This window comes from Pecten maximus, chromosome 3 (genome assembly GCF_902652985.1).
Source record: "Pecten maximus chromosome 3, xPecMax1.1, whole genome shotgun sequence".
NCBI classification, from domain to species: Eukaryota; Metazoa; Mollusca; class Bivalvia; order Pectinida; family Pectinidae; genus Pecten; species Pecten maximus.
In genome coordinates this window covers 9817806-9844732 of record NC_047017.1, presented here as the reverse complement: position 1 = coordinate 9844732, position 26927 = coordinate 9817806, and the positions used below count along the sequence as shown (strand labels likewise).

The following is a 26927-nucleotide window of genomic DNA, read 5'->3' as shown; positions in this document are numbered from 1 at the left end:
ATGATTTATGTACTTCAAACCAGACAAAAAAAATGGTATACGGAAATAAAGAATCTAAAATAATCTCTGCCAGTCAGATACCTAGGTGGTCTCCATGGATTTCAATCAGCCATGATAATTAAAAATAGCCTAAAACAGATCACGAGCACCGTCTATTTAGATTGACATTTGTCAATCAGGATGGCCAAGAGATTACGAAAATGTTTCCGCTAATCTAACATTCAGACTGGTGCTATAGAAAAGAAACTTCATCCTTCCTTTACGATAATGTATCCTCTTAACCCAGATTCAAAGCAAATGAGATTTTACCTGGTATTTATTGGGTATACACACTAAGATGCTTCATGTCAAATAACTTTTAAATCCCTCCAACCGATCTGAAGAGCCACATGTAACACCATTTGTGTGTGGTCACAATAACAACTCAAAACATTTAGTGAATTTCAATGACATGACCAAACATCACACCTAATGATAAAGGTTTAAGTTCCTCCAACCACCCTCAACTGTAGTCATCTTTTCCTTATTTAGGTATCTACATAATACAGATCCATTAGTTGCAGAAAGAATTACAAAATACAGAATTCTAATGTTCCACACCAAGTCAGATTATCAAAACTCCAAAGTATATCAACTGTTAAACATTATAATGTAAAATCAGATTATCATAGCATTAGCAAATGCTTCATTTATCTTGCTAATCTGATGACATACTTATCATTTCACTTTGATAATGACCTTGAGCTGACCTACCTCACAGTTTCACTTTGATAATGACCTTGAACTGAACTACCTGACAGTTTCACTTTGATAATGACCTTGAGCTGACCTACCTCACAGTTTCACTTTGATAATGACCTTGAACTGACCTACTTAACAGTTTAACTTTGATAATGACCTTGAGCTGACCTACCTCACAGTTTCACTTTGATAATGACCTTGAGCTGACCTACCTCACAGTTTCATTTTGATAATGACCTTGAGCTGACCTACTGGACAGTTTAACTTTCATAATGACCTTGAGCTGATCTACCTGACAGTTTCACTTTGATAATGACCTTTAGCTGACCTACCTGACAGATGTGGTTTCTCTTCTTGGATAATCTGTCTTTCCAAGTCATTTAACACTGAATTTCTGAAATAAAACATGAAACTATTGAAGTAAAAACAAATGTTTTACATTTAATACATATATTGTAATTATTGTAATTATCTCTCCTGTTACAACTCAATAATTAATTATCAATAATTCATTAACTAATAATTAATACAATTCCTACACTTATCAGCATTTCACAACTAGGGAGAGTCAAGACATCATTTGTCCTGTCAATTTAGGTCTATAATTCTTTCAGCCATTCTGAATATTTACCTCTAGGTACATGTAGTTTGAATTTATGTATATCTATTAATCTAATTGGCCAATTTTTACATTTCAGGACCTCTCTAGACTTCTTCCTTAACATGCATGTATCGTACAGAGAGTGTTATTTATTGTTTTATATCACACTTTATCAACAGCCAGTAAAAATTAACAGTAACCTACACAATGGATCAGCTATTGTTTTCCTCTGTAAGATAAACATCAATATCTAGATATAAACAAATTTAAAGTGGATTATTATGTTAGTAAACATCAGGACATTGTCTCAATATTTAAACATGCAGCTCTTTTATCACAAGTGCCTCAATCTGATTGTTTGTCTGTGTACAATACTCGGTGAAGTTTGTGTATTTGAACACAGTTCTAGCTCATATGTGTCTCTACAACACAAATATTTCTGTATGTCAAGTAAATCTTCGCAGATGATGATAACTCACTCTTCAAATATGTCTGACAGATAATTTGTGTTGATTTAACAACAGCCGACAAACAGGGCATCTTTACCCTGAGTAAACTTGAGGGAGGGGGAGGGTTTACCTGCCGAGGTTCAGTAGTAATAATATCTCCCCTCCCCCACTCAGTTACGCTCATCAAACTCTCTATCATATCACTAACAATATTTATTTGTTAACTGCAAAACAATCAATCTACTTTGTATTACTATCCTCAGATTGCTTACACAGTTGAACCAAGTATTTATCCAAGATAAAACCAGCAAATTTACCCACAAACTCCAAACAAAAACGTGAGGCTGAGGTGTGTGGCCACGATTAAACAGCCAATCCAGAAGCTGTCAGCCCTCTTGTGTATTCTAGATAACCACCCTGTTTAAACTGGAGTTTTACAAATTTGTTTTCAGAGATAAATATGATGTGGGATATTTGCTACATTGTATCTGTATCAACATTGAACCAGTCACAACATCACTATACACAAATCAGTCAAAACATTACTATACACAAACCAGTTACAACATCACTATACACAAACCAGTCATAACATCAGGATACACAAACCAGTCACAACATTACTACAGAGACCAGTCACAACATTACTACAGAGACCAGTCACAACATTACTAGAGACCAGTCACAACATTACTACAGAGACCAGTCACAACATTACTATAGAGACCAGTCACAACATTACTACAGAGACCAGTCACAACATTACTACACAGACCAGTCACAACATTACTACACAGATCAGTCACAACATTACTACAGATATCAGTCACAACATTACTACAGAAATCAGTCACAACATTACTATAGAGACCAGTCACAACATTACTATAGAAATCAGTCACAACATTACTATAGAGACCAGTCACAACATTACTATAGAAATCAGTCACAACATTACTACAGAGACCAGTCACAACATTACTACAGAGACCAGTCACAACATTACTACAGAGACCAGTCACAACATTACTACAGAGACCAGTCACAACATTACTACAGAGACCAGTCACAACATTACTACAGAGACCAGTCACAACATTACTACACAGATCAGTCACAACATTACTACACAGATCAGTCACAACATTACTACAGATATCAGTCACAACATTACTACAGAAATCAGTCACAACATTACTACAGAGACCAGTCACAACATTACTACAGAGACCAGTCACAACATTACTACAGAGACCAGTCACAACATTACTACAGAGATCAGTCACAACATTACTACAGAGATCAGTCACGACATTACTACAGAGATCAGTCACAACATTACTACAGAGACCAGTCACAACATTACTACAGAGATCAGTCACAACATTACTACAGAGATCAGTCACGACATTACTACAGAGATCAGTCACAACATTACTACAGAGACCAGTCACAACATTACTACACAGATCAGTCACAGCATTACTACAGAGACCATTCACAACATTACTACACAAACCAGTCGCAACATTACTACACAAACCAGTCACAACATTACTACAGAGACCAGTCACAACATTACTACAGAGACCAGTCACAACATTACTACACAAACCAGTCGCAACATTACTACACAGACCAGTCACAACATTACTACAGAGACCAGTCACAACATTACTACAGAGATCAGTCACAACATTACTACAGAGACCAGTCACAACATTACTACAGAGATCAGTCACAATATTACTACAGAGATCAGTCACAACATTACTACACAGATCAATCACAACATTAATACAGAGACCAGTCACAAAATTACTACACAAACCAGTCACAACATTACTACACAAACCAGTCACAACATTACTACAGAGACCAGTCACAACATTACTAGAGACCAGTCACAACATTACTACACAAACCAGTCGCAACATTACTACACAGACCAGTCACAACATTACTAGAGACCAGTCACAACATTACTACAGAGATCAGTCACAACATTACTACAGAGACCAGTCACAACATTACTACAGATATCAGTCACAACATTACTACAGAGACCAGTCACAACATTACTACAGAGACCAGTCACAACATTACTACATAGACCAGTCACAACATTACTACAGAGACCAGTCACAACATTACTACAGAGACCAGTCACAACATTACTACAGAGACCAGTCACAACATTACTACACAGACCAGTCACAACATTACTACAGAGATCCAGTCACAACATTACTACACAGATCAGTCATAACATTAATACAGAGACAAGTCACAACATTACTACAGAGACCAGTCACAACATTACTACAGAGATCAGTCATAACATTACTACAGAGACCAGTCACAACATTACTACAGAGACCAGTCACAACATTACTACAGAGACCAGTCACAACATTACTACAGAGATCAGTCACAACATTACTACATAGACCAATCACAACATTACTACAGAGACCAATCACAACATTACTACAGAGACCAGTCACAACATTACTACAGAGATCTGTCACAACATTACTACAGAGACCAGTCACAACATTACTACAGATATCAGTCACAACATTACTACAGAGACCAGTCACAACATTACTACAGAGACCAGTCACAACATTACTACAGAGACCAGTCACAACATTACTACAAGACCAGTCACAACATTACTACAGATATCAGTCACAGCATTAATACAGAGACAAGTCACAACATTAATACAGAGACCAGTCACAACATTACTACAGAGACCAGTCACAACATTAATACAGAGACCAGTCACAACATTACTACAGAGACCAGTCACAACATTACTACAGAGATCAGTCACAACATTACTACAGAGACCAGTCACAACATTACTACAGAGACCAGTCACAACATTACTACAGAGACCAGTCACAACATTACTACAGAGATCAGTCACAACATTACTACACAGATCAGTCACAACATTACTACAGAGACCAGTCACAACATTACTACACAGATCAGTCATAACATTACTACAGAGACCTGTTAGTCACAAAATTAATACAGAGACCAGTCATAACAATATTGACCAGGGTTTGTGTTGTAATATTGACCAGGGTTTGTGTTGTTATATTGACCAGGGTTTGTGTTGTAATATTGACCAGGGTTTGTGTTGTAATATTGACCAGGGTTTGTGTTGTGATAGAAATATTGACCAGGGTTTTTGTTGTGATAGAAATATTGACCAGGGTTTGAGTTGTGATAGAAATATTGACCAGGGTTTGCGTTGTGATAGAAATATTGACCAGCGTTTGCCGTGTGATAGATATATTGACCGGGATTTGGGTTGTGATATAAATATTGGCCAGGGTTTGTGTTGTAATATTGACCAGGGTTTGTGTCGTGATAGAAATATTGACCAGGGTTTGTGTTGTAATATTGACCAGGGTTTGTGTTGTAATATTGACCAGGGTTTGTGTTGTAATATTGACCAGGGTTTGTGTTGTAATATTGACCAGGGTTTGTGTTGTAATATTGACCGGGGTTTGTGTTGTAATATTGACCGGGGTTTGTGTTGTAATATTGACCGGGGTTTGTGTTGTAATATTGACCGGGGTTTGTGTTGTAATATTGACCAGGGTTTGTGTTGTGATAGAAATATTGACCAGGGTTTGTGTCGTGATATAAATATTGACCAGGGTTTGTGTTGTAATATTGACCAGGGTTTGTGTTGTAATATTGACCAGGGTTTGTGTTGTAATATTGACCAGGGTTTGTGTTGTAATATTGACCAGGATTTGTGTTGTAATATTGACCGGGGTTTGTGTTGTAATATTGACCAGGGTTTGTGTTGTAATATTGACCAGGGTTTGTGTTGTAATATTGACCAGGGTTTGTGTTGTAATATTGACCAGGGTTTGTGTTGTAATATTGACCGGGGCTTGTGTTGTAATATTGACCGGGGCTTGTGTTGTAATATTGACCGGGGTTTGTGTTGTAATATTGACCAGAGTTTGTGTTGTAATATTGACTGGGGTTTGTTTTGTAATATTGACTAGGTTTTGTGTCGTGATAGAAATATTGACCAGTGTTTGTGTTGTGATAGAAATATTGACCAGGGTTTGTGTTGTAATATTGACCGGGGTTTGTGTTATGATAGAAATATTGACCAGGGTTTGTGTTGTAATATTGACCAGGGTTTGCATTGTGATAGAAATATTGACCAGGGTTTGTGTTGTGATAGAAATATTGACAAGGGTTTGTTGTGATAGAAATATTGACCAGGGTTTGTGTCGTGATATAAATATTGACCAGGGTTTGTGTTGTAATATTGACCAGGGTTTGTGTTGTAATATTGACCAGGGTTTGTGTTGTAATATTGACCGGGGCTTGTGTTGTAATATTGACCAGGGTTTGTGTTGTAATATTGACCAGGGTTTGTGTTGTAATATTGACCAGGGTTTGTGTTGTAATATTGACCAGGATTTGTGTTGTAATATTGACCGGGGTTTGTGTTGTAATATTGACCAGGGTTTGTGTTGTAATATTGACCAGGGTTTGTGTTGTAATATTGACCAGGGTTTGTGTTGTAATATTGACCAGGATTTGTGTTGTAATATTGACCGGGGTTTGTGTTGTAATATTGACCAGGGTTTGTGTTGTAATATTGACCAGGGTTTGTGTTGTAATATTGACCGGGGCTTGTGTTGTAATATTGACCGGGGTTTGTGTTGTAATATTGACCAGGGTTTGTGTTGTGATAGAAATATTGACCAGGGTTTGTGTCGTGATATAAATATTGACCAGGGTTTGTGTTGTAATATTGACCAGGGTTTGTGTTGTAATATTGACCAGGGTTTGTGTTGTAATATTGACCAGGGTTTGTGTTGTAATATTGACCAGGATTTGTGTTGTAATATTGACCGGGGTTTGTGTTGTAATATTGACCAGGGTTTGTGTTGTAATATTGACCAGGGTTTGTGTTGTAATATTGACCGGGGCTTGTGTTGTAATATTGACCGGGGTTTGTGTTGTAATATTGACCAGAGTTTGTGTTGTAATATTGACTGGGGTTTGTTTTGTAATATTGACTAGGTTTTGTGTCGTGATAGAAATATTGACCAGTGTTTGTGTTGTGATAGAAATATTGACCAGGGTTTGTGTTGTAATATTGACCGGGGTTTGTGTTATGATAGAAATATTGACCAGGGTTTGTGTTGTAATATTGACCAGGGTTTGCATTGTGATAGAAATATTGACCAGGGTTTGTGTTGTGATAGAAATATTGACAAGGGTTTGTTGTGATAGAAATATTGACCAGGGTTTGTGTCGTGATATAAATATTGACCAGGGTTTGTGTTGTAATATTGACCAGGGTTTGTGTTGTGATAGAAATATTGACCAGGGTTTGTGTTGTGATAGAAATATTGACCAGGGTTTGTGTTGTAATATTGACCGGGGTTTGTGTTGTGATAGAAATATTGACCAGGGTTTGTGTTGTGATAGAAATATTGACCAGGGTTTGTGTTGTGATAGAAATATTGACCAGGGTTTGTGTTGTGATAGAAATATTGACAAGGGTTTGTTGTGATAGAAATATTGACCAGGGTTTGTGTCGTGATATAAATATTGACCAGGGTTTGTGTTGTAATATTGACCAGGGTTTGTGTTGTGATAGAAATATTGACCAGGGTTTGTGTCGTGATATAAATATTGACCAGGGTTTGTGTTGTAATATTGACCAGGGTTTGTGTTGTGATAGAAATATTGACCAGGGTTTGTGTTGTGATAGAAATATTGACCAGGGTTTGTGTCGTGATATAAATATTGACCGGGGTTTGGTTTGTAATATTGTCCAGGGTTTGTGTTGTAATATTGACCAGGGTTTGTGTTGTAATATTGACCAGGGTTTGTGTTGTAATATTGACCAGGGTTTGTGTTGTAATATTGACCGGGGTTTATGTTGTAATATTGACCGGGGTTTGTGTTGTAATATTGACCTGGGTTTGTGTTGTAATATTGACCGGGGTTTGTGTTGTAATATTGACCAGGGTTTGTGTTGTGATAGAAATATTGACCAGGGTTTGTGTCGTGATATAAATATTGACCAGGGTTTGTGTTGTAATATTGACCAGGGTTTGTGTTGTAATATTGACCAGGGTTTGTGTTGTAATATTGACCGGGGTTTGTGTTGTAATATTGATCAGGGTTTGTGTTGTAATATTGACCGGGGTTTGTGTTGTAATATTGACCGGGGTTTGTGTTGTAATATTGACCAGGTTTTGTGTCGTGATAGAAATATTGACCAGGGTTTGTGTTGTGATAGAAATATTGACCAGGGTTTGTGTTGTAATATTGACCGGGGTTTGTGTTGTAATATTGACCAGGGTTTGTGTTATGATAGAAATATTGACCAGGGTTTGTGTTGTAATATTGACCAGGGTTTGTGTTGTAATATTGACCAGGGTTTGCATTGTGATAGAAATATTGACCGGGGTTTGTATTGTGATAGAAATATTTACCAGGGTTTGTGTTGTAATATTGACCGGGGTTTGTGTTGTGTTGTAATATTGACCAGGGTTTGTGTTGTGATAGAAATATTGACCAGGGTTTGTGTTGTGATAGAAATATTGACCAGGGTTTGTGTTGTGATAGAAATATTGACCAGGGTTTGTGTTGTGATAGAAATATTGACCAGGGTTTGTTGTGATAGAAATATTGACCAGGGTTTGTGTCGTGATAGAAATATTGACCAGGGTTTGTGTTGTAATATTGACCAGGGTTTGTGTCGTGATATAAATATTGACCAGGGTTTGTGTTGTAATATTGACCGGGGTTTGGTTTGTAATATTGTCCAGGGTTTGTGTTGTAATATTGACCAGGGTTTGTGTTGTAATATTGACCAGGGTTTGTGTTGTAATATTGACCAGGGTTTGTGTCGTGATAGAAATATTGACCAGGGTTTGTGTTGTAATATCGACCAGGGTTTGTGTTGTAATATTGACCAGGGTTTGTGTTGTAATATTGACCGGGGTTTGTGTTGTAATATTGACCGGGGTTTGTGTTGTAATATTGTCCGGGGTTTGTGTTGTAATATTGACCAGGGTTTGTATTGTAATATTGACCGGGGTTTGTGTTGTAATATTGACCGGGGTTTGTGTTGTAATATAAATATTGACCAGGGTTTGTGTTGTAATATTGACCAGGGTTTGTGTTGTAATATTGACCGGGGTTTGTGTTGTAATATTGACCGGGGTTTGTGTTGTAATATTGACCAGGTTTTGTGTCGTGATAGAAATATTGACCAGGGTTTGTGTTGTGATAGAAATATTGACCAGGGTTTGTGTTGTAATATTGACCAGGGTTTGTGTTGTAATATTGACCAGGGTTTGCATTGTGATAGAAATATTGACCAGGGTTTGTATTGTGATAGAAATATTTACCAGGGTTTGTGTTGTAATATTGACCGGGGTTTGTGTTGTGTTGTAATATTGACCAGGGTTTGTGTTGTGATAGAAATATTGACCAGGGTTTGTGTTGTGATAGAAATATTGACCAGGGTTTGTGTTGTGATAGAAATATTGACCAGGGTTTGTGTTGTGATAGAAATATTGACCAGGGTTTGTTGTGATAGAAATATTGACCAGGGTTTGTGTTGTAATATTGACCAGGGTTTGTGTCGTGATATAAATATTGACCAGGGTTTGTGTTGTAATATTGACCGGGGTTTGGTTTGTAATATTGTCCAGGGTTTGTGTTGTAATATTGACCAGGGTTTGTGTTGTAATATTGACCAGGGTTTGTGTCGTGATAGAAATATTGACCAGGGTTTGTGTTGTAATATTGACCAGGGTTTGTGTTGTAATATTGACCAGGGTTTGTGTTGTAATATTGACCAGGGTTTGTGTCGTGATAGAAATATTGACCAGGGTTTGTGTTGTAATATTGACCAGGGTTTGTGTTGTAATATTGACCAGGGTTTGTGTTGTAATATTGACCAGGGTTTGTGTTGTAATATTGACCAGGGTTTGTGTCGTGATAGAAATATTGACCAGGGTTTGTGTTGTAATATTGACCAGGGTTTGTGTTGTAATATTGACCAGGGTTTGTGTCGTGATAGAAATATTGACCAGGGTTTGTGTTGTAATATTGACCAGGGTTTGTGTTGTAATATTGACCAGGGTTTGTGTTGTAATATTGACCGGGGTTTGTGTTGTAATATTGACCGGGGTTTGTGTTGTAATATTGTCCGGGGTTTGTGTTGTAATATTGACCAGGGTTTGCATTGTAATATTGACCGGGGTTTGTGTTGTAATATTGACCGGGGTTTGTGTTGTAATATTGACCGGGGTTTGTGTTGTAATATTGACCAGGGTTTGTGTTGTTATATTGACCAGGGTTTGTGTTGTGATATTGACCAGGGTTTGTGTTGTAATATTGACCGGGGTTTGTGTTGTAATATTGACCGGGGTTTGTGTTGTAATATTGACTGGGGTTTGTGTTGTAATATTGACCGGGGGTTGTGTTGTAATATTGACCAGGGTTTGTCGTGTGATAGAAATATTGACCAGGGTTATAGTGTTGTGATAGAAATATTGAACAGGGTTTGTCTTCTGATCAGGAACTTGATTCATCACTTTGGCCAAAACAAACAGATCATCCATCACACATTACACAGACTGATTACACACCTAATATTTTCAGATTCATTACCACTTAAAGCCAGCTTGATAAGGGGAACACGCAAATAACCGTGACCCTCTTCGACCCTTTCTCAGCCTGATGGAAGGGTTTAGTGAGAAACTCTCTATCCACGGAGGTTAATTATGGTATGGGTCCAAATTTACCTCTTCAAACACAACTGAATTACTGTGTATTGACAGAGGAAAAATTGCACAAATTTCATCAAACATAATTGAATAAGTTGATGTTTGCTTTGCGAGACGCTTCTGACAGTTCAAACAGTCTTGCCCAGATCGTTTGTCCAAGGTTTGACAGACATGGGGCAAGGCTTAACCTGTAGGGAATAGAGAGCCACCAATCCAATCACTACCTCTACAATGTAAATCTCATTTACACCAACTCAAGTGTTCCAGCCCAGCCAGAAATTCCCTGTAACTGAAAAAACTTATTGTTTTTTCCACATGAGGTAAAAACAAAGCCTTGCAGTCCCGGAGGTGGGTAGTGTTAACGCTACATAGCCCCGGACTCATACAAACTTATCGTATATTTTTTCCTATAAAAGGTAATACCAGCCAATGACAATGGGCCTTACAAACCAAGGCATGCTGCCAAACGAGGAAATAGGAGCAGAATCCCATTCAAGATAACGGCCGAAATGACAATAAAGATGAAATGTAAACACAATCCATTCTGGTGCACTGAAAGAAACAACAATGAATTCGAAAAACCACCATCATTAATTCTCCACTCTTTAGAACTATTGTACTCAGCAACCTAGCTCAATGATAAAGCTTTAAAAAAAGTTTTTTATGCATTTGTACATGGCTATGGCTGAATCATATTCCGACGGCTTTCATATCACTCTGTCTGTTCTCCACAATCAATACAATACTTGACTGGATCTGACTGATTTCACATTCAAAACACAACCAAGAAATGATATTGTCATTAATGCATGGTGCTGTTTGAGTCGTTAAGCTCGGGCCAATAGAGGGCACTGTTCATGTCTGATGGAGAATCGGCCGGTTAATTACTGAAGACCAGTTTCTCATCAGTAACATCCATGAAATATGATAAACTGATTGGTGAAATTCATTACAACCGGCTCTTCAGGCCAAGTGTGTTTACAACTTCAACATTAAACCACATGATTATCTTAGAAATAATTCAGGTTTGGCGAGATTAATTGGAAAACATATACTTTAACTGAAAGACACATTGAAGAATTGATGTTGTTGATGTAATCCTTCACATACCTCATGTAACAGATGTAGGGAGTTATTGCCTCTGTTTGATTAAACTAGACAGAGAATTTGAAACAAAATTGTGCATCCAATTTATTCAACATTGAAATGATGATTAAATTTGATAATAAATTATTTTGTTTCTTAACAACAAGCAGCTTTCAATATGAGTTTGTTTTTACATTCTGTAAAAATAAATGGTTAAAATTTTGGATTTTTTTTTATAATGTCAAAATTGTTTAAGCACCATTTTTTCCAAAAATACACATGACCTTCAAAAGAAGACCTAATTAAAGGTAATCGTCTGGAATGAATGGGATATCTCTTCATACCAGCATACTTACCAGATAAATATTCTCACTTCATACATTTTGATCATTTCAAAGGAGAAATTATTTCAGTAGTCTGAAGTTTAGAGCCTGTGGCCTTGAAAGAAGGTCAAGGACATTCATTTGAATAAACCTGATATAAATCTAATTTCTGAACATGAATATAAAAGGGTTTGTTTATTATTAATTTAATCTTGCTTAAGGATTGACTTTCATGAGTATCTGACGAGCCTTTGTCGTCAGGCCCTCATAAGTATATGACAAGCCTTTGCCATCAGGCCCTCACGAGTATCTGACAAGCATTTGCCATCAGGCCCTCACAAGTATCTGACAAGCCTTTGCCATCAGGCCCTCACAAGAATCTGACAAGCCTTTGCCACCAGGCCCTCACGAGTATCTGACAAGCCTTTGCCACCAGGCCCTAACGAGTATCTGACAAGCCTTTGCCATCAGGCTCTCACGAGTATCTGACAAGCCTTTGCCATCAGGCCCTCACGAGTATCTGACAAGCCTTTGCCACCAGGCCCTCACAAGAATCTGACAAGCCTTTGCCACCAGGCCCTCACGAGTATCTGACAAGCCTTTGCCATCAGGCTCTCACGAGTATCTGACAAGCTATTGCCACCAGGCCCTCACGAGTATCTGACAAGCCATTGCCATCAGGCCCTCACGAGTATCTGACAAGCCATTGCCACCAGGCCCTCACGAGTATCTGACAAGCCATTGCCATCAGGCCCTCACGAGTATCTGACAAGCTTTGTCATCAGGCCCTCACGAGTATCTGACAAGCCTTTGCCATCAGGCTCTCACGAGTATCTGACAAGCCATTGCCATCAGGCCCTCACGAGTATCTGACAAGCTTTGTCATCAGGCCCTCACGAGTATCTGACAAGCCTTTGCCATCAGGCTCTCACGAGTATCTGACAAGCCATTGCCATCAGGCCCTCACGAGTATCTGACAAGCTATATTGCCACCAGGCCCTCACGAGTATCTGACAAGCCATTGCCATCAGGCCCTCACGAGTATCTGACAAGCCATTGCCATCAGGCCCTCACAAGCATCTGACAAGCCTTGCCATCAGGCCCTCACAACACAGTACAAGTATGACAAAAAATTCAAATCTCTAACCTTCAGATCAAGGACACATAAAATTGTTGATAGGAAGACAATTATATAACTTTAGTTGTGCCCTGACCAGGCCTCAAACTCACAACCAAGTCGGCACCTAATGGCATAGGCAGATATACCTACAGCTTATACCACTGCACCACATCCACATTCTTAAAAAAGAATGTTTCAATGGTGCAGTGATGGTCGACTCAATACCCTGACATGATCATAGTGACAAATTGTCTATTATAGATGATATGAATACCTAGATTCCAATGTATATACATACATGGATGTGAATAATACACATATAACACATATTTTATTATACAACTACAACAGAAAATTCAAATCTTTACCTTAAGTCTATGTACACTGTGTATAGAATACACTATGTATATATACACATCGCAAAAAGTTTGACAATCCCAGGTCAATCAAAAGGGGCAGCTCTTTGAGAAAAGAAGTATGAAGTATGTTATGTATTTGAAGACATTCCACCAGGCCAAAATGTACCAATGATTCTTTCTGAAGTTTTCAATAAAAGACATTATCAGAGTCGGTCTAAACACACTTTTTTTTTTAATTCACAGTAACAGGAACAAGATATGAGGGTGGAGACATAATCATGTACCCATACCAGTTAAAACTTTCTATCTAATTAAATTCATATTATCACTGGGTTCTCATGTCTAACATAGCTTTATAACCAGAGAGGGATGACAGCTAAATATTACTAACCATAGGCTGACCATCTCGCGTTATTTAGGAGTCGGAAATCGCAATATGTAGGGGCACTAAATATGTAACTATGGCAGCCTTATCTAAGTCCTTCAGGTTGATTGCCATTCTGTCAATACATATACAACGGAAATCCATCGAGGACAGGGTTTTACTTTCCAATCAAGCTGCTATCGTGCACGGCTGGATTACAGAACAATATCGTAGGGCTCTAAGGCCGTCACAGGCAACATTACCTCACCCTCAAAGTGTTTGTTTCCCATAAATTCATTTTAATTAAAATCTACTCTGGGTGAAAAGCCTACTGCCTACCATCTGTTAAATTGGTGAACACTAGACAACCAACGTTTTCCTTCAGAGGGTCCATCAGGGGATAACGAGATCTATAAGTAATGATATCTCTAAATCAATTAGTTGATAACAAGATCTATAAGTAATGATATCTCTAAATCAATTAGTTGATAACAGGATCTATAAGTAATGATATCTCTAAATCAATTAGTTGATAACAAGATCTATAAGTAATGATATCTCTAAATCAATTAGTTGATAACGAGATCTATAAGTAATGATATCTCTAAATCAATAAGTTGATAACGAGATCTATAAGTTATGATATCTCTAAATCAATTAGTTGATAACGAGATCTATAAGTAATGATATCTCTAAATCAATTAGTTGATAATTTATAACAAGATCTATAAGTAATGATATCTCTAAATCAATTAGTTGATAACGAGATCTATAAGTAATGATATCTCTAAATCAATTAGTTGATAACGAGATCTATAAGTAATGATATCTCCAAATCAATTAGTTGATAACGAGATCTATAAGTAATGATATCTCCAAATCAATTAGTTGATAACGAGATCTATAAGTAATGATATCTCCAAATCAATTAGTTGATAACGAGATCTATAAGTAATGATATCTCCAAATCAATTAGTTGATAACGAGATCTATAAGTAATGATATCTCCAAATCAATTAGTTGATAACGAGATCTATAAGTAATGATATCTCCAAATCAATTAGTTGATAACGAGATCTATAAGTAATGATATCTCCAAATCAATTAGTTGATAACGAGATCTATAAGTAATGATATCTCCAAATCAATTAGTTGATAACGAGATCTATAAGTAATGATATCTCCAAATCAATTAGTTGATAACGAGATCTATAAGTAATGATATCTCCAAATCAATTAGTTGATAACGAGATCTATAAGTAATGATATCTCCAAATCAATTAGTTGATAACGAGATCTATAAGTAATGATATCTCCAAATCAATTAGTTGATAACGAGATCTATAAGTAATGATATCTCCAAATCAATTAGTTGATAACGAGATCTATAAGTAATGATATCTCTAAATCAATTAGTTGATAGAAAGCTGTAGGGAGAGATATGCAGACAAGATTTAAGTGCTAGAAATAAACAAAGTACAATAATAATAAAGGAAAACACAATGACCAAACCCTCCTTCAACAAAGTTTCCCTGAGGAGACAAACATCAGACCTTATACCACCTTGGTGATTTTTTAGTTCGGTGCCAAATGTAAGGGGGATAGGGAAAATGCAATGACCAAACCGAGACTGGAACATCTTAACTCTAGATAGATGCTGAAACCTGTGTTCACAACAGTCCAGATTCACTTAATTCCTCCCTCCTTCAACAGTCTTCCACCCTGAAGACACACAAGACCCTATACCACCTTTGTGGGTTTTCAGTTGGGTACCAAATGTAAGGGGATAGAGAAAATGCAATGACTAGACCGAGACTCTGGTCCTCAAAACTGTAGGCGGACATTCTAACCATTTGAGTTACCTGGCATTCAGCCAAGTCCAGTTCTGCTACAAAACAAACTTATTTGACCAATATTGCACCTAGGTAGTGGGTCAAGGTCATTCATGATGTGCCATAAGTTCACATGCTCTTTTGGCAAGTGAGAAATAATGAAGTAAGGGAAGTGTAATTATGTATATGGAAGGTCGAAATGATGTTCACACTGGACTTTCTATCCAAAAGTTCACAAAATTTGGCAAAATTTATGTAATTGCCCTGAACAATTCCAGTCTTATATAAATGTGATAAAACGGTGTCAGGTTAGACTAACTAATTATACCGTGTCAAGATGATCAACTAAAGACTTTATAACAGGAAGGTACATCATGAATAAACAATTTTAATTTTTATTATCATTTTATTAAAAAGGGGCGGAACTATAAACACCTTCAGCTCTTCTTCATTGACATTTTATCACATACCTTGATGTTATGAAATAACAAATGAAGGAACAGGAACCAACAATATTAATATTCTACCAACAAGAACCCTTTCTTTTCAGATATTGCTTAATCTTTTTGTGTAAGGTTTCGTGCCTGGTACTTAGGAGACGTAACTTTCAAATTCCTACCATCTGATTTTCCCATTATAAAACCCCTATAATACATATTATTGTACGTGGACAGACAATCAGCATGTCAAAAGGATTTATAAAACACTCCACACATCTATAATAGTCAGAATCCTAGTAATTTACATTTAAGTAAATACATCTGGTTTTATTTGCAATAGCCATTCATTGATTTGTAATTGTGATAGGGTATGACAAAGTTTTGGTGTAAAGATGTACCAAAACCTTAGCCTAGGTGTGACAACGTTTTGGCCAGGGAATGACAAAATGTTGGTCAAGGTATGACAAAGTCTTGGTCATGGTGCTACAAAGTCTTGGTTAGGATGTGACAGTGTCTTGGTTAATATACGACAATTTAGTCTTGGTCAGGGTGCGACAAGGTCTTAGTTAGGATGTGACAAAGCCTTGGTTAGGATGTGAAAAAGTTTTGGTCAGGATGCGAAAATTTAGTCTTGGTTAGGATATGACAAAGTCTTGGTCAGGATGTGACAAAGTTTTGGTCAGGATGTGACAAAGTCTTGGTCAGGATGTGACAAAGTCTCGGTCAGAATGTGACAAAGTTTTGGTCAGGATGTGATAAAGTTTTGGTCAGGATGTTTTCACTGCTCTATAACAGCTCTGGTCCCCACACCATGCTTTTTTACTCAAGAGAAAAGCAGATGCACTTTGTGGTTCTGCCTAAAAACTGACATGGGATACAAATCTAAGGGTCCCTAATTTGTTTGTTTAATGTTTGGTTTGGTTTATGTTAATGTTTAACATCCTATTTACAGCCAGGGTCATTTAAGGATGTACCAGGTTTTGAAGGCAGAGGAAAGCCAGAGTACCCAGAGAAAAACCATCAGCCAACGGTTAGTACCAGACAACTTCCCCATTTGGGTTTCGAACTCACAAGCCAAAGGTGGAGGGCTTAACCACTCGCCAGCCACCGCGTATAATTATATGTTGTAGTAAACATTGGTTCAGACCATACTCAGATTGTCTAAAGGGTGTGTAGTGTACAACAATTTTGACGTCCTTAAAATGGTTGTTGAATGATCTTCTTGATTAAAACTACATTCAGTAATTTTAAAAAGTACAGTGAAAAAAAGAGAAGAAAGTGCATATGTCAATGAAATGATTTTTTGCATTAGAAATTTCTGTACCTAGTACACTATGAAATCAGAATTGATTAATGTCTGACAAATAACTGATATTTGTTTAAATTGTTTTCATGAAGCAACAAATCTTAACCTTTAAAACAATACACAATTGTAGCAAATACAAATTTAATAAATGGACCATAACTATTTAATTCACAATATACACAAGTATTTCATACTCTTTTAGGTTATTCAACACAAAAATATTAAGATATGCTTAAATTATGGTGTTTATGCACGACCCTTCTTTTCTTTACATTTTAGCCCATTTTAGTTTTCCTTACATTATCTTTCTGAATTTCTACAGTTTGATTCTCAGAAAACAGCTACATATATACATGTTATATGACACATGGAAGTGAAAAAAAAAACAATCCATGGTCCATAAAAAGTCCCTGTGCTGTATTTAAAATCATTGATCCACCTTTACAGAATAATAATAGTCCAAGGGAAGTAACTCTTACTGAGGTTTGTCTTGATTAAAATCAAAGGGCCAAAGGCCCTGAGAAACGTCAGGGTCTCAGGTCATAAAATAAAAAATTTAAAATTGAATATATAGTCAGACAGCTACATTTGTATTAGATGAAATGTCTTAATCTGGTTATTCCTATTATATATATATTAAAGAAAACATGTAAGATTAACATATTTATCTGCTGAAAAGTTTCCAATAGCTGAGTATAGTTCTTTCTCTGACCTAATTATTTAATGTTTGTGGAAGATTATTGATATACATGTACTTCTGAATCAGTAAAGCTGCTTGTAAATTTGAAAAAAAAATCAACTGAAGGACAGTTTATTAACAGTTACATGTACTGTACAACCAGAGATATAATCCAACATGTACACACCCTAAGTTTTTTTATCTATACCATAAGATGTTAATTAGGCCTAGCAAACACCTATTTTATTACCCCTAGTAACATCGAAAACGCATAGCATATAAAACTACGGTCACGCTGTCCGACGAGACATATATAGGCCTACAGTTTTGATAAACAAAATGCTAGTACTGTGGTACATCAGTCACGGATCATAATCATTAGATTCTTTTCAAATAAACAAATAATAATCTAATTTAACAAAATCCTCATGAAAAACAGCATTGTAGTTTGTTACAACTTGCCATCAATTCCTGTTGACATTCTTGCGTATTCTAGCGACATACAAATAAATATGAAACTGCAAACGGTCGCTGGTTTAATTACATTAGACGTAACCGCCATTTTGGCTGATGATCACGTGATTAGTCACCTGACAGCTGAAGTTATCCCTGTTTCGCTGCAGAACTATTTATAGATTTGTAAACATTTGACTACGTAAACACGGTTGGTTTTAGGCTTATATGAAATGTTCCTGCATATGATCTCAGGATGAACAGCTTTTATGAGTCTAAGACATGTGGACAGCCTCTCTGTGGACGCATGTAAATTTCCACAACGATCAAACTGAATTTTTTTACTTTCGTTTTCAAGGCAGGATTGAGACAGAACTATGTAATCCTACGCCAACAAAATTGCATATACTGATGAGGAAAATGTTTATATTTATAGTCTAAAATAGTTTAGAACACTGAAAATTCATATTTCATTTTAAGTAATTGCAGTAAACACCGGAACCATCGGGACAATAATTGCTGTGTTAAAATAGGAACTATATGTGGCTGCGGATGAATATCATTTGTATTACAGAAAAGAGAAGTTGTTAGCCGGAAACAAATGTGTGATTAACAACATTTACCCACGACTATAACGGCAGGTGCCAAAGGCATCCTGACGTTAAAAATGTGGTTAAAGGGAAGTAACTCTTTAACTATGGCTGTACTAAGCTGTGTTGGTTAAAATGTGGTTCAAGGGAAGTAACTCTTACTGAGGTCAGTCTTTGGTTCAATATGTATCAAAATGTATGGGTTAAAATCTACACCAGAATTAGTTTTATTTCTAAATATATAGTAATATGTCCCTAATCATTTACATAAAAATCATATTAGTCAATGGCAACCAAAATCACAAACCACACAAATTTGTCACATCAAATGGCTTTTTAGATTTTTGCTCAATGAAGTTGCACAAATAAAAAAAAAGAAATTAATTCCTGCAGACAGTTGGCTTAATTTGCATAATTGTTCCACTAAAAATAACAGCAACAAAACCACACAATCGAAAGAACTGGAAGCTGAAGCTTAATTTATTTGATACACATCACCCTAAATGCAAATTAGGGAAAATTGCATTTCTTAAAAACTGACCAAGAATTCTGAAAATCAGCAGGAGTCGCGAAAGTTGCTGTCAACAAATGGTAAACATCAAAATATCAGTAAATATCCACCCAAAATGTAATAAGACAATTTTGTCAAATCAATGTCTCTTCAAAAAGAACAGCCACGTATCATGAAAAGAAATCCTATATCTAGATTTCACTGCGATTATTTAAATACTTAATATTCAGAGATCACCTGGCAAGACTGAAATGCTAAAAATAACAATGAGCAATATCTCTACAGAAAACTGTAGAATCGGAAGGTTGTTTAGGAAAACTATATTTAATTCAATTATTATAAAGCTTGACAAGTTTCAAAATGATCAGTTGAAAACCAAGAGAGATTAAAATCTCCTGACAAAAAATATCATTTCAGAAGGATGCACAAATATGCAAGAACACAACAGACTAAATGTTATGAGGGTATAAAAATCAAAAGATAAGATAATGATCCCATAGGTAATTCAAACAATCCAAATAACCTGTACAATATGATAACCTGATATATTACAGATTTAATGTCACCTGATCTATCTATATACGTCTATTATAAGTAGATTTTCCACGAACCTTGCGGCAGACATATTCTCTGGATTTGCTGCTAGTACATCATCACTGAAGTCAGCCTCGATTTGCCCTTCCTCAACTTGTTCTATTTTCTCTTCGATCTGTGATTTAAGTGGGTCAGTTTTATTGGCCCGTGGAAGTCGCTGACGGAGTTCATTCGCTACCTCCCCCTCATTATCATACATATCCACAAGGTAGGCATGCAGTCTTTCCTCAGCAGCCTTTCGCCGCTTCCTTTCCTCTTCAATTTCCTTTTCTCTGAAAATTTTAAATGAATTTGTGAATTTGCTACATACATAGCCATGCCATATTTATTTTGTCTACACCAAAATCTTAGCGACACCAAATGATGTTGTGGAATTCATACATAGTATAGTAGTGAGCTCTGACAATAGATTCAGATTCTTTTATTCCTTTGTATTTTTTAACACATCAGAAAGAAGACATTACAAAACAATACAATGTAATATAGTATGACACAATACACAACTTCAGCTAGCTAAAGGTCTCTGGCATTTTTTTGGCTCTGATGCCAACTGACCTTTAGCAACCAAACTCCATTTGACTATGCGCAAGTTCCACCCTGATTTCATGGCAGAAAGAAAGAGACAATAATATCTATATTTATAAGTCTAAAAATGATATTAACGTTGTGTACATACAGTTTAGGTATTATATATATAGAAGTTACATAATGAGTGGTTGTTAGATATGGAATCTATTTCACACGAGTAAGTTATTTTTCAAAAGTTACAAAAGACACCAGCTTAAGCGAGTGTCTTTTGTAACTAAAAAAAAAAAAATTACTCTTATAAAATAAATTCCATATCCAAAAATCACAAGTCGTGTGACCTGTACATGTTTCTACCACAATAATATCAGCTTGAATCAAAGAAAAAACGTGGCCAAATCTTGATTCACATATACAAATAAGGTGTACAGGTGACAGCCCGGATCTGGTGACATCATTTGATTATTGATAATGTCAATAACAAATGCAGCTCAGGTCAAAGTTCGAATTCTTTGACCAATCAAAAGACATAAGGTCATATTCAACTAGTACGTGGAATATAACATATATATATCCAATAGTCGGCACATTTATACAATAGCTTGAGAGTGGAATAACACAGGGTATTGTTGTAGAAATATCCCATTTAAACAGTCAATAATACTTTGACACAAAACACTGTGCTGACATCATTCAACCACTTCAAGTAACCTATTTTGAACATGGCAACATTGGTATTAAAAAATACAGAATCTGTGTACCAAACAAATCAAATATAAAGTACAAAGCAAATAGCTTTTCATTTGTTTTTTTCTTTATATATTCCATTTTTGTATTTACCAAACTTCCATTTTCAATCTGAATCATTTCCGGAATGAAGCCTGGAAATGTAAATAATCATGATTGTATGTCTTTGAGTGTTTTTTTTGTGTGTAGATTTAATGATGGATGAATGAAAAAGGGGTAATAACATGACATTGTTAAACTCGTAAAACATAATTTAGCTGTTTGATACGATCAAATCCTGACTTTGAAAATTTGAAATTCTGTGCGGTGCAAATCTGCCGTGGGAAATTATAGGTTACACAGGGTCCGTCATAAGTTTCTCGCTGTGTTATCCTCTAACACTGTTGGAATAGCCAGTTCAAGTATGAATTTGTTACTTACTAAAAATAGCCAAAATCGATTAAACAGTAAATTTTAAATGGCGATTTAATGTACGACAAGTTAGATCATATTTTACTAAAATATGTTTATTGTAAGCTTTGTCCACCCAGAAACGTAATGTTACACTAACAGAATTATTGCATTAATTTTTGGTAAGATGTATTTTTCGACTGATTTTGGCAATTTTTAATTTTTCCCCAACCTGCTTATATGCAATTAAAACCATTCCACATTAAGATTGGTCATTGCACCAAACTCAATGAATGGACAACATATCTTAACATTTTTCTTTCTGTGTATATGGTTTATAATCTCGATATCTCAATCGGTGTTCATCCATTTTATAGGGCATTTTCGAACAGAATGTTATGACACATGTAAGACATAAAGGCACAACAATGTACAATGTAAACAGAACTGTTCACGAACATTTATCCTCAGACAAGGGGCAGTTCCCAGCCTGTTAAAGTAAAATGCGTAAGGCGATAACAATATAGGAAACGTATTTAACGATAGATAATTAATCTGAACTATTGCGACCGTGTTATGATCGTCAAATCAATGGATCCCCGACACATTCGGACACGTTTACTGATCAGTGGGCGTACAGGGTATCGAGTACCTGTCATCCACATCGTCTTGAAGTCGAGTCATCTTCGTGTGGACATTTTCCAGTGCCCGACGTAATTCACTTTTCATTATTTTTTCTGTTTCACACGTGTTGTCATCATTTTTCTCTGGTGTTCTGTCGACTCGGCGATGATAAGTTATAATCTGGGGAGATGACAGATCTGCATCCGCCATATTGACTCCGTGGTAAACTAATAATTGCATTATGGGAGATGACAAGGCGCGTTCGTTTCAGCATCCCAAAGGTGCGTTTAAGGTTGTTGCCGTCTCTTATTTTTCTTGAATCAAGTTAATAAAAACGAACGCGAACGTTTAACATATTGTTTATTGCAATTATATTTGATCTAGTTATATTGATACGGTATACATAAGTCAGAGACGTTTATTATGAATATCTGAGTAAAATTAAGATGTACGTACGACGCTGATTTTCCTAAAAGTATTTTATTTCAAATAAAGAGCAGCAATTAATATAACTTTGATCGAAACATATATTCAATTGATAAAATTCCTGAAACATAAAGCTTTAACTTCCTTAAAACGATAAAAGAATTTTTTATATAACATAAGTCTGAGAATATATTTAAGATCACGTTCTGCATGTTAATCACGCAAGTGCCTTGATCATGATCAAATCCATTTTCTTGAGATCGTGAGAATTTTACCATTCACCATTTCAATTCGTCTGTATTCAGTTGACGTTTTCCTTGTAGTCCTTAATAAGAATTTGTCTGATTTCGACTGGAATATATATATAAAAAAAAAATCTTTTCTTTTTTTTCTGGGAAACTGGATCACTTGTAAATGTAGCTAGATACTGTGGTGATGTCCAGGCATTTTGGAGATTTAAATTACATTTCAAAAGATGACAAGACCAGACACTTCTTAATTCAGCGGAACTCTTTTTATCTAATGTACAATACTGTTTTATATTGAAATGTATTGGACCGCAAAAAAAAACAACAACCGAAAACGGCCAATGTTTCACGTACGTGTGTTGTGGTGTCGGACTAGTTCCAGTTACCTCCCTTCGGACGTTTTACAAAAGGCTCCGTATTTCCTGTATTTTTCCTTGCAAAACGACCAGATTCAGTGTTGTTGCCATGGATTGTAATAAATGGAAAATGTTCACACGTATGAACAATTAAAGACAGGTTCTTTATTTTCAAACATTAACTTCCACTCTCTGAATCATCAATACTGTTATGTACATAACACTATCCTAAATTATCCTCTACATATATAATACGTATACTGTTATGTACATAACACTATCCTAAATTATCCTCTACATATATAATACGTATACTGTTATGTACATAGCACTATCCTAAATTATCCTCTACATATATAATACGTATACTGTTATGTACATAACACTATCCTAAATTATCCTCTACATATATAATACGTATACTGTTATGTACATAACACTATCCTAAATTATCCTCTACATATATAATACGTATACTGTTATGTACATAACACTATCCTAAATTATCCTCTACACATATATAATACTTATACTGTTTTCTAGCAATTATGTTTTATTTGACGTCCTGAATACTTGCATATACAGAGTACTTTTAAATATAATGAGTGTTTTGTCATCCATTCACGGGCCAGATTTATCAAAGTCAATGATCCAATTGCCTCACGCCATTTTCATTTTTTACGCTTTAATTACACCAATTATTTCATTTCACAAAATTAAATACTATATTTTAGATATGTGTGTTTAATACAAGCAAATGTGATTCAAACAAAATTATCCACCATGCCACTACGATTAGTTGTGTAGTTTACTAAATCTTTGGCAACAACATGGATAGAAAAGATGGAGAAAATGGGTGATAGTGAGAAATTTTACAAAGAGAGATGTGCTGAGAAATTATTAGTTACTAGTATTCATATTACATGTATATGGCCCCATTATTTACAGATCACACGACCGCGACATTAATTACGCATGCGCACATGCCTGAAGAACTCGCGCCTCTCTTACACTGTTGGACTATCTCCTAGTTTACTTGCGTGGTTACTATTTTTACCCATGTAATAAAACTGACTCTTAAGACGAACTATTTAATGTATAAATGGAATTGGATTTGTAAGTTCTTATATGAGTCAGCTCATACAGAAGAAATACTAATATTTCAGTACAATAAATCAATAAATATTGTGTGTTCTGTGTTCAGATACAATGTGTACCAAAACATATCGATCTAACTGTAAACAACACCTCCGCAGTGACACACATATATAAACAATTATGAACATCTAAAATCCTAATCAGAGAAAAGACCTACATATAATAGGATTTCATGATGACTTTGATGGCGCAGTGGATAGCGTGCTCGCCTTCACCAGAACGATTCGGGTTAAATTTTCGTACATGTATGTGGACCGAGTCATTGTGGCCACGGGTATGTTTACCGTTAATTAACACGTGGGGTTATCGAGTACAACATGGAGTTTCCTCCCTCACTAAGACCCATATATATACATAGTACAGTTCCATCCGGACTAACAACGGCGAATAATTAGCCTTTGTTGTCAACGAATGTTTGAAAATTCATGAGTCAAAATCATCTGTCTTAATTTTCGTTTGTTTTCTTGTAAATATGTGATAAATAAAATCTTATACTCGTTTCAATGCTTTGCAGATTTTATTAAACTCTTGGAATGATTATAATTATTTGAAGTTATTCAACAACATAGGCACAGTGACGTATACAAAGGACAGGTGCTTGTTTTAGTGACGTGTTCTGAACACAAATTATAAAATATTTATGATCATCACAATCACAGGCAATTCATAAATCGACATTCTTTACGGCATTATGACAAGTATACAACTGCGCGGTTTAAATATGACGGTAAAGCGCCTCTGACGACCATACCAGAGAATTCTGATATTGTATACCATTCTAAATATCCACTACAGCATTGATAAAATGTTAGATTATATATATACTCACCACGACTTTCACCATCAGTCTGGTCAATATTTCGGGTTCGTATATATATCAATGTATACTATACATTATTTTGCCGGTAGAATTCGAACATTCACGAGACGTAGACAGTCATGAATACGCTTTATTTTGCTACTGGAATAATGTTTACTGATTCAATGAAACGTTTAATTAAATCTCGAAATCCACTGCGTTATTCTACTGTTCTTACAATAGAGCTAGTCTGGAAACCTTATTGTAGATGTGATTGGATGTTTAAAACCCTTTTTACATAAAGCCCCTTAAGTTTTATTCAATTCAAATCCTATAATCAGCTGATAATATTACACACACCGAGATTTTCTTAACGTTAAAGAACTTAACATTATAATCTCGTTATTCAGGGGCCATTGTGTATACACCAACCCTTGCATGTGTTGAACACTATGACAATGCCGTCCGACAGGCTCATAATGCTGTCCGTAAATGACATACAAGTGTAATTTTAACAGTTAATGACATATTTATATAAACACGAAAAGAAGATATTGATTATTTTTATGATCTAACTACCGATAATTCGACTATGACGGAATTCTTTCAGCGAGATTAATAGATTAAATATTACATAAGTGTAAAATTCTATTTATCATATTCTTTATATTCGTGATAGAAATAAGCGAAAATCTCAGATTAGTTTACCTTTGAGGCAGTACAGGTACTTTTTCCTCGTAACGATATTCATGACGTCACAAAAGTATTATTACACGTGCACATATGATACATGTATTATGCCAGTTTATCCATGTGTCTATGATGTGCGTTGAAAGTCGATACAGATATAAAGTTTATCATCAATCAGTTAAAGAAAACACAGTACTTGGTGAAGTATACAACATTTTTATGCTGGTTGCATTTTAAAAGATGTTTTATCGTTTTTTTATAACATAGCGTTCCGTTATAAAACTTCAATTAGTATTTTGCAGAGCTTTGGAAGCTGTTCGATTTGAAACACTGAGACATCGATATGTGAAATGGCCTTACCTTGTGAGGTGTTGAGTTACATATCACTACTTTCTGAACATGTCCTATAAATACATAATACTGTACATGTATACACTGTGAAGTTAGTTATCTAAGGTGATACCGATACAGCTGGACTCTATCTACAGAATTACACTATTATCATCAGTGATCGATGACCCGTTAACCTGCCATGTATGTAGATGTGAATGACCGGTACATAGCATTGTCTACAATGAACGTGGAATTAAAAAAAAAAGGTTACCTTCTACTTTCTGTAACGTATTTAATTCAGGTTTCCTGTTGTTTTTACCCCAGAGAACTATAGTACGATTATCAACAGATTCAGTTCACCATGAATAAA

The 26927-nt window shown here is 35.8% G+C and overlaps 1 protein-coding gene across 2 annotated transcripts in view; it reads right to left on the bottom strand.

Annotated features, from left to right (window-relative positions):
• LOC117323145 (mirror-image polydactyly gene 1 protein-like) overlaps positions 1-25697 on the bottom strand; it is a 68201-nt gene extending 42504 nt beyond the window's left edge. Inside the window, exons 1-3 of one of the 2 annotated variants that reach the window (XM_033878183.1) lie at positions 25565-25697; positions 20279-20533; positions 1074-1135 (exon numbers count right to left, since the gene is read on the bottom strand). In XM_033878183.1, coding sequence (XP_033734074.1) covers positions 1074-1135; positions 20279-20460 — 244 coding nt within the window. In that variant the 5' untranslated portion in view covers positions 20461-20533; positions 25565-25697. Of the gene's footprint in view, positions 1-1073; positions 1136-20278; positions 20534-22575; positions 22764-25564 lie in introns of those variants that run through there. The other variant, XM_033878182.1, reaches the window with a different exon arrangement.
• Positions 25698-26927: the final 1230 nt, after the last annotated feature.